This window comes from Pongo abelii, chromosome 14 (genome assembly GCF_028885655.2).
Source record: "Pongo abelii isolate AG06213 chromosome 14, NHGRI_mPonAbe1-v2.0_pri, whole genome shotgun sequence".
Taxonomy (NCBI): Eukaryota; Metazoa; Chordata; class Mammalia; order Primates; family Hominidae; genus Pongo; species Pongo abelii.
The window spans coordinates 23287946-23297281 of NC_071999.2; the positions used below are offsets into that span (position 1 = coordinate 23287946).

Here is a 9336-nt window from a genome sequence, read left to right on the forward strand (position 1 = left end):
ACAGTGTGAGGTTTACAACATATAAAATGCACAATAATAGCATAAAGGCCAAGATGGAAGAGATAGAAGTATACTTTTATAAGGTATTATATATGAAACAGTATGTAACTTGAAGGTGGACTGTGATAACTCAAAGACGCATGTTACAAGCCCTAAAGCAATCAATAAAGTAACAAAAAGAATTACTAGTAATAAGCCAATAAGGAGATAAAATGAATCATTTTTAAAAATCAAAATTAAAAAAATTGTAAAGATCAATTAATTCAAAAGAAGGTCAAAGAAGGAGGAAAATGGAACAAAGAAGAGGACAGACAATAAAACAGAGAGCAAATGATAGACTTAAGCCTATATCAATAATCACATTAAATGTAAATGGTCAAAACCCCCTATTAAAAGGCAGAGATTTTCAGGTTGGATTTTAAAAGACCCAAATATATGCTCTTTACAAGAATTACAATTTAAATATAAGACATATACACATTAAAAGGATGGAGAAAGATACACCATGCTAACAATAATTAAAGGAAAGATTAGTGCCCATGTTAATATCTGCCAAAGCAGATTTCAGAGCAAACAATATCACCAGGGATAATAAAGTCACTTCATAATGTTAAATGAGCCAACTGGTCAATAGGATATCGCAATCCTAAATGTTTTATGCACCTAATTACACAGATGTAAAATACATGAGGCAAAAACTGATAGAACTGCAAGGAGAAATAAATCACAATTATAGTTATACCTCTCTTAATAATTGAGAGAACAAACAGGAAAGCAAGAATATAGAGGACTTGAATAACACTACCAACTTGCCTTAATTGACATTTATGGAGCATTATGACATAACAGAATACTCCACCCAGCAACAAACAGCACAATACATTGCTGAGTACAGACATATTTTTCATAAGCACACATGGAACACAGCTCAGACAGACCACATTCTGGGCTATAAAACAAGCCTGAATACATTTTAAAGGATTTAAGTCATACAAAGTATGTTCTCTGACCACAAGGAAATTTGAAATCAATAACAGAAAGATATCTGGAAAACCCCCAAATAAATGGAAACTAAATCCATGGGGTCAAAGATGAAACCAAAAGTGAAATTAGAAAATAATTTGAATTTTGAAGGGTGGAAGCTGAGTGAGCCGAGATTGCGCCATTGCACTCCAGCCTGGGCAACAGAGCAAAACTGTCTTAAAACAAAACAAAATAAAAGGATTTGTTTGTTCTTTGGGAAAGGGTCTTGCTCTGTAACCCAGGCTGGAGTGCAATGGCACAATCATGGCTCAACGCAGCCTTGAACTCCTGGGCTCATGGGATCCTCCCGTCTCAGCCTCCGGTTGGACTTCAGACACAAGCTACCATGCCCATCTAATTTTTTGTATTTTTTGTAGAGATGGAGTTTTGGCAGGCATGGTGGCTCACATCCGTAATCCCAGCACTTTGGGAGGCCGAGGTGGGTGGATCGCTTGAGGTCAGGAGTTGAAGACCACCCTGGCCAACACGGCAAAACCCCATCTCTATTAAAAATACAAAAATTAGCCAGGCGTGGTGGCACATGCCTATAATCCCAGCTACTCAAGAGGCTGAGGCAGGAGAATTGCTTGAACCCTGGAGGAGGAGGTTGCAGTGAACCAAGATCGCCACACTGCACTCTAGCTTGGGTGACAAAATGAGACTCCATCTCAAAAAAAAAAAAAACAAAAACAAAAACAAACAAACAAAAAGACGAGGTTTCATCAAGCATCCCAAAGTGCTGGTAGTACAGATGTGAGCCACTGTGCCCAGCCCAAGAAAATAATTTGAATTGAATGACAATGACAACACAACATATCAAAATTGATAGAATAAAACTAAAGCAATATTTGGAAGTAAATTTATACGACTAACTACCTAAGAAAGGGCTCAAATCAATGACCTTGGTTTCCACACTAATTTAGAAAAAGAGCATATTAAACCCAAAGTAAAAGAAAGGAAATAGTAAAGATCAAACAGGAAAACAACAAAACAGAAAAGAGAAAAATCAATGAAACAGAAAACTGGTTCTTTCAAGAACAATAAGATACTTCAGAATCAACTGTGTCAAGCTAGTGTGTGCAATGATAGTGCTTAAGTTATTTATCTTAATCTGTCTCTAAATTTGAAGAAGTTATGCAGGAGACACAAGGAAGTATTTGATACAGACTCAAAGTTTAGAGTCCACTCCACAAATTTGTCTGAAAAAATGTAAAAGGTATACCTGTTCTTGGACAAACAACATAGCTCTTTTGTTTGTTGGTTGGTTGGTTTGTTTTTGAGACAGAGTCTCGCTCTGTCGCCCAGGCTGGAGTGCAGGGGTGCGATCTCCGCTGACTGCAAGCTCCGCCTCCCAGGTTCATGCCATTCTCCTGCCTCAGCCTCCCGAGTAGCTGGGACTACAGGCACCCGCCACCACACTCAGCTAATTTTTTGTATTTTTAGTAGAGACGGGGTTTCACCGTGTTAGCCAGGATGGTTTCAATCTCCTGACCTCGTGATCCGCCCGCCTCAGCCTCCCAAAGTGCCGGGATTACAGGTGTGAGCCACCACGCCCGGCCAACATAGCTCTTTTGAGCAACAGTTTCCTCAGAAGTAAAGGGACTGAATGAGATTATCTTTAAAATCTCTTTAAGTTCTAAGATTCTCTACATGCCAAAGAAGAGGTACACATCTACTAACAACTCAAGATGACCTGAACAACAAGATATTCTGATAAAACCTTGGGAACCAGAATTAGCACTTTACTCAAAAATAACCACCTTAACCAAAGAGAAGAAGTTATTCAATCCATTCATACTTTAAATATCAACCCTGGGGAAAAAAATCATAGGAGAATTTCAGTCTAATTTAAAATCAAGGACCAACATTACTAATTACTTAATCTTTGCTTCTCAGCTTATCACTCCTGTGAGATGGCCGTTTTACATGCATTAACCTTCTTCCTCAATTTCGTCCTCAGTATTACTCCCAGTGAAGTGGGGTGTGTGTGTGTGTGTGCGTCTAATTACAAAATTAGGAAGTTACAGAGGGTGAGAAGGAATGAGGGCCTCTTGGTAATCAACAATTTGTTCAACTTACAGCCAACTGTGGGCCAGGTATTTTTATTGTCTGAGATATTTAGGAATCTTCTGCAGCTGCCTTTTAGGAGAAAAGTACTTTATAAAAATATATCATATACAGGACTGAAATCTGTCCTGAGTGTCCAGATCTGGACACCAAATAGATTAGTCATTCATTGTACAGTGGTTAACAGCATGGGCTTTGGAGCCAAACCCCTTGAATTCCAATTCTTACCATGCTACTTACTGGCTCTATAACCGTAGACAAATTACTTAACCTTATGGGGATCATTATTAAGATTAAATGAATTAATACATACATGTAAAGATATAATTATGATCTTCTCCCCCTAGTTTGATAAAGAATATCAGAATCTAAGAATATCCTATAGGCCGGGAGCAGTGGCTCATGCCTGTAATCCCAGCACTTTGGGAGGCCAAGGCGGGTGGATTGCCTGAGGTCAGGAGTTCGAGACCAGCCTTACCAACATAGTGAAACCCCATCTCTACTAAAAATACAAAAAAAATTAGCTGGGCGTGGTGTCGGGCGCCTGTAATCCCAACTACTTGGGAGGCTGAGGCAGGAGAATCACTTGAACCCAGGAGGCAGAGGTTGCAGTGAGCCAAGATCGCACCATTGCACTCCAGCCTGGGCAACAAGAGTGAAACTCCGACTCAAAAAATATATATATAAATAAAAAGAATATCTATAAAATTATTAAAACAGCACTTTTAAGTAAAACTCACACTTCCCTCCATTTAAGTCCTCCTATAAAGTAATATATCTATACATATTTCAGTGGGAGGGTCAGTACTTATGAAAACAAATACATACAAGTAGTTTAAAGGATAGTTTTAATATGAGTAAATGCACTTTTATGCTCAACTATTTTATACTCCAGTGACACTGCAGACCTCCCAAATTCTCTCTAGTTAAAATGAGATAACTCAGAAGTTAATACAGCCTCTACATAAGACCTTTCATCACCAAATATTTTAAGATTCTGCCAAGCATCAGGCCATAGTTGTAGAATGTTTTAACTTAATGAAATTGTAGGGTATAATCTCTACAGAATGGGCCTCAAGCCTAACTAAGTGATCTCCAAAAATATGCCAACGTCTTTAACCCCCCACACCATTATGGACCAAAGAATTACAGCTCCATTGACCCTCATAGCTCACTGAAGTTATATGAAAGAACGGAAAGATGTGGGTCACATTCCAATAATCAACAATTGTGTGACCTAATCAAAAAGACCTATTCGCTCAGTCTCACTTCCTCCACCTGTAGAGATACCTATGCTGTGACATACTGAAAGAATTAAAGGAGAGGGTGAATGAAATGTCCCCTCTATGCCCACTAGCACATGGCACTTCTCAATTCAAGTTCATTTCTCTTTCTTTATTTGAAGTGGTAAAAGAAATCAGAAGCAATTTAAGACTTTTCACAGCACTGCTTGATCTCATTTTTTAATATTTTTGACAAAAACCATCTACAGGTTAAGCTGTGGAATCTCAACATAAACGCACATTTTTAGTGCTCCTTCAGCTTTACTTCAAAACCACTATGGGAATTAAAATATGGTAGGAATAATCTTCTGACAGAATAGAAATGATATAACTTTTGGAATAAATGCTCACTTCAGAGTAAATAAGATAAAGGAGGTATCATCATAAGTTGATGAGAATCCTACGATCACTATCACTTTCTGGAAGTAGCTCCCAGAAATATTTAAATCTAGTAATTTTAATTGACTCAAACATCATTTTTAGTAAACATTCTGGTATCCAAAAGGATGAGACTAAACAGTGATATTGAAAAGATTAATATTATTTGAAAATGTATTCCACAACTAATTTATTCTGGGCCTACCTGCAGGGATAGTCGTCTCAAAATTAAACGTTCTATAGGTACAAAGTAATTTTAACAGTGGATGTTTTAATTTCAAAACTTATAAATTTTCTGAGCCAAAGCATTCTCTCCCATGTATAGAACTAGGGTTTTAACCAAATACTTGGTTGAAAGCTGTACAAATCCAAACATAATTGAAGTCTTGATTCTGCCACTTTCAAGAGTGGGTGGTACAGATTCTTCTCATTCATAGCATTAGTTTCTAGCTCATGTGGTTCTTTATTCAAAGAATACTATTAACAGTCCTTCATAAAATGGTAGATTCAGTCTAAGGACTAAGAGTAGAACATTCTGGAATAACAATAACGTTTACAAACACCACTTACCATTTGGTCCTAGGTTTTCATAAAAAATTGATATAGGCAGCAGATGTATACAGAACAACCTAGTTGAGGCCGGTTTAAGTGTAAAATACCCACGTACTCAAAGCCTAAGAAGAATTTACTTAAGACAAAACAATCTTGGAGAAATTGCCCAATATCACAAATATAGCAGTCACCCCTAAACAGTGTTTTGATTAATGACAACCAATTTCCTTCAATCTTAAAGGCAACCAATTCAAGCCAGTAGGTTAAATCCTTGAAGTACACTGCAATGCTACTCCTTTTTTTCCAGGGAATCAGATGAGAATTTTGTGCTAAGAACTAATCAGGGAAATGGAAGTAACGAAAACAACACGCCAAAATATGAGTATAAGAAATATAAGCCTCCTTAATAATCAGCCAAGAAAAAGATAATCAAGTTATGTCTCTTCCCACCCATTCTTTCTGTCTTAACCTTTTGCAAAAGTCGGCTGGATTCAGAGTAGAAATAAATGAATTTTACAATGAGTCAAGTACCATAAAAAATCAAAAGTGGGAGCTTACTCGTCCTCCAGGTCTGACTCGCCTCCAGCCCGAGGCTACCAAAACACACACCTCCCTTCCCCCAACCCGCCACAGCCGGCTCTACAGGTAACAGGCGTTTCTTCTCGCGCAGTTTGAACAAAAACAATCCAGAAGGAACAGATTTGGTTTTTTTGAAAAAATGAACAAAAGCCAAAAAGGCCACAAACACAACCTAAACCTTCTAAGAAGCTCGACTACTCCCGTTCTGCACGTTCCTTCCCAGAAGGATGCGGACCCCCGGTGTCGGCGGGAACCAGGAAGCTCTTGGGGCCTCCCTGGGCCAGACCTGCACCAGGGAAGCCGCCGCAAGGCTTCAGGAGCCCCAGGTCGCCCGAAGGCCGCGCCGCAGGATTGAACAAAGCGGCGGGTGCAGCGACCTCGGCGCTTCCGAGCGCGTTCGGGGCCGGACGCCCGGCGTCCGGCGCTGGCTCCAGAAAGGCGGCGGGCGCCGGGCGCAGAGGCCTATCTAGCGCCCTAGCCGCGGCCCGCGCTCCGCCGCAGTCCCCGGGGACGGTACTCACACACGCAGAGCTCCACCACGTACGCGTAGTAGGACCAGACGACCACGAAGGTGATGAAGAGCACCGGCACCCAGCCCACGACGCGCTGGCAGCAGCGCCACAGCGTCCAGGGCGCCATGTTCCGCTGGCGGCTGCCAAGCCCCGCGTCCCACCGTTCTGGGGAACGCGGGAGCCCCGGCGACTGCGACTCGGACGCTCCAGGCGGCTGCTGGTCCAGCTCCCCCGCCTCCGAGGCAGGACTTGTGGGAGCAAAAGTCCGAGGCGCCGCCGGGACTCCTCCCGTCCCGGCGCCCGGCCAGGCCCCGCCCCCACCCCACATCCCGTCGCCCCCCTCCCCCCGCGTCCGTCCCCGCCCGCCCGCCGCGGGCTGCGGGCCGCCCCCGGTCTCCGCGCCGTTGGGGCGGGGTTTCCGCGGCCGGGGAGTCGGTGAGGTGGCGGGGCCGCAGCTCGGGACCGCCCATGGGGCGTGGCGGGGCTGGATGCGGACAGGCTGGGCAGACGCGGGAGGCCGGGGAAGGAGAGGCGAAAAACACGCCCTTGATGGATGAGAGGGACAGGGGATAGCTTTTGTGGATCTAGACTCATTGGGGGAGGGAGACTATGGAAATAATTCCTTAGCTGATTTGTGGATCTTGGGCCTCTCTGTGTACAGAACTCGCTCCACTGGGGTTCCTGGGACATTGAGTAGTAGGGGCACTGTTTCAAACATGACAAGGCCATTCCCCACTCAGTGTGCGAAGAATGCATTGTTAGAAGGCTCCTCCTGTGGTTTTTATGTCCATCTTGGCGGAACCCCTCCCTTTCTTGAAGATGGAACGGTAGATACCTGTAATTTCGGGTAGAAGCCATGTAGGGTCCATCAGTTTGATTCGTAACCCAAATTTAAGATTGAGTAGCGAGAAGGAAAGGGCATGTAAATGACCCTCTCCTTGCCCCGCAAACGACTACGGAAATCTAAAGAATTTATTTACAACTAGAGATTGCTAAGCAATGACGATAATCGTATAGAACCCAGAAGCATCACTGTGAAGACTTCACAATGCAAGGTCAGACGCATTAGAAGGGATTGCAGACCGCAATCTTCATACCAGTTCCTGCTACTAGCATTCAGTTTTGGTTAGAATGAATTTTTGTGTTTGTTTTTTGAAACAGGGTCTTCTCGCTCTGTCGCCCAAGCTGGAGTGCAGTGGCGCGACCTGGGCTCATTGAAGCCTCGACCTCCCGGCTAAAACACTCCTCCTGCTTCAGCCTGCAGAGTAGCAGGGACTGCAGGCCCGCCACCATGCCCAGCTGATGTTTGTATTTTGTGCAAAAACTAGGTTTCGCCCTGTTGCCATGCTGGCCCTGAACTCCAAGGCTCAAGGAATCCCAACCCCTCTCCACCTCCCAAAGAAGTGCTGAGATTACAGGTGTGAGCCACCACGCCCGGCCTACACTGAGCTTTAAATTAGCTACTGTTCACTAAAGTCTCCATGAAGAAGACTTCACCCTTTGCAGTGTCAGAGAAATGTAGTAAAAGCGAGTAATTATTTAATCACTGCACACTGCTGCTTGAGTAATAAAGCATGTATAAAAGATTCTGTTCTTCCCGATTTTGTGCCTTAAAAGTCATATTAGTTAGTGGCCTAGTTGACAGTAGGTTCAGGTTCAAGTTCAACTAGTTTTCCAGAGAGGCTGCTTAGGAGGGTTAGACCTCAACATAGAATTCGGATGGACATGGAAGAACATAAAGCCGTTTCTCCTCTATGTCATCTCTACGTACCAAAATCATGCTGCTAGAGCTCAGCACAAAGCCATGTCCTTTACAAGCTCCAGGGCTGTTAGAAATGATCTTTCATGACATTTTGTTTATAACCTAACTATAAAACTGTCACATTCGTTTCCTAGGGTGACTATAACAAAGTACCACAAAACTGGGGAATAATAGAAATTGGTTGTCTCACAGTTTAGGAGGGTAGGTGTCCCAAATCAAAGTGTTGGCAAGGATATTGGATATGGTTTGGATGTTTGTCCCCTCCAAATCCCATGTTGAAATGTGATCCCAATGTTGGAGGTGGGACCTGGTGGGAGGTATTGGATCATGAGAGTGGATCCCTCATGAATGGTTTAGTGCCATCCCCTTGGATGAGGGGTTCTTTCTCTAGTAGTTCACACGAGATCTGGTTATTTAAAAGAGCCTGATCCTTCCCCCACTCTCTCTCTTGCCATGTGACACGCTGGCTCCCCTTTGCCTTCTGCCATGATTGGAAGCTTCTTGAGGCCTCACCAGAAGCATATGCTGACCCCATACTTTCTGTACAGCCTGGAGAGCTGTGGGCCAATTAATCCGCTTTTCTTTATAAATTACCCAATCTCAGGTATTCCTTTATATCAGTGCAAGAATGGCCTAACACAGCCATGTGACCTCTGAAACTTGTAGGGGAGAATTCTTCTTTGCTTCTTCCTAGCCTTTGGTGGTGGCCATTAGTCCATGGCATCCCTTGACCTGCAGTGGCAGTGGCATCACCCCAATATCTACTGCTATCCTCAGGTGGCATTCTCCTTTCCTGTCTCTCCCCTTATATTGGATTAAGGGCCTACCCTACTCTAGTATGGCCTCATCTTAACTAATTACATCTACAACAGGCCCACTTCCAAATAAGGCCACATTCTTTTTTTTTTTTTTCGGTAGAGTCTTGCTCTGTCACCCAGGTTGGGGTGCAGTCCCCTGATCTTGGCTCACTGCAACTTCCACCTCCCAGCTTCAAGTGATTCTCCTGCCTCAGCCTCCCGAGTAGCTGGGATTACAGGCGTGCACCACCACGTGCGGCCTGTATTTTGTATTTTTAGTAGAGACGGGGTTTCCCCATGTTGGCCAGGCTGGTCTCAAACTCTTGGAATCAAGTGATTTGCCTGCCTCGGCCTTCCAAAGTGCTGGGATTACAGGCCTAAGC

General features: G+C 43.4%; 1 protein-coding gene and 1 long non-coding RNA gene across 16 annotated transcripts in view; one reads left to right on the forward strand and one right to left on the reverse strand.

Annotated features, from left to right (window-relative positions):
* Window positions 1-7346, reverse strand: part of ZDHHC20 (zinc finger DHHC-type palmitoyltransferase 20) — an 85840-nt gene extending 78494 nt beyond the window's left edge. For 11 of the 15 annotated variants that reach the window (XR_010136733.1, XR_010136730.1, XR_010136731.1 and 8 more), the window contains exon 1: window positions 6404-6687. Coding sequence is in view for 11 of the 15 variants with exons in the window: in XM_063714851.1 (XP_063570921.1) it covers window positions 6404-6521 (118 nt within the window). In the remaining 4 variants the exon portion in view is untranslated. Of the gene's footprint in view, window positions 1-6403; window positions 6719-7229 lie in introns of those variants that run through there. The other 4 variants (XM_063714852.1, XM_063714853.1, XM_063714849.1 and 1 more) reach the window with 4 other exon arrangements.
* Window positions 4571-7980, forward strand: LOC129049444 (uncharacterized). Its single transcript, XR_010136734.1, has 2 exons — window positions 4571-6453; window positions 7556-7980. It is a non-coding gene; the product is annotated as an uncharacterized LOC129049444 (long non-coding RNA).
* The last annotated feature ends 1356 nt before the right edge of the window (window positions 7981-9336 follow it).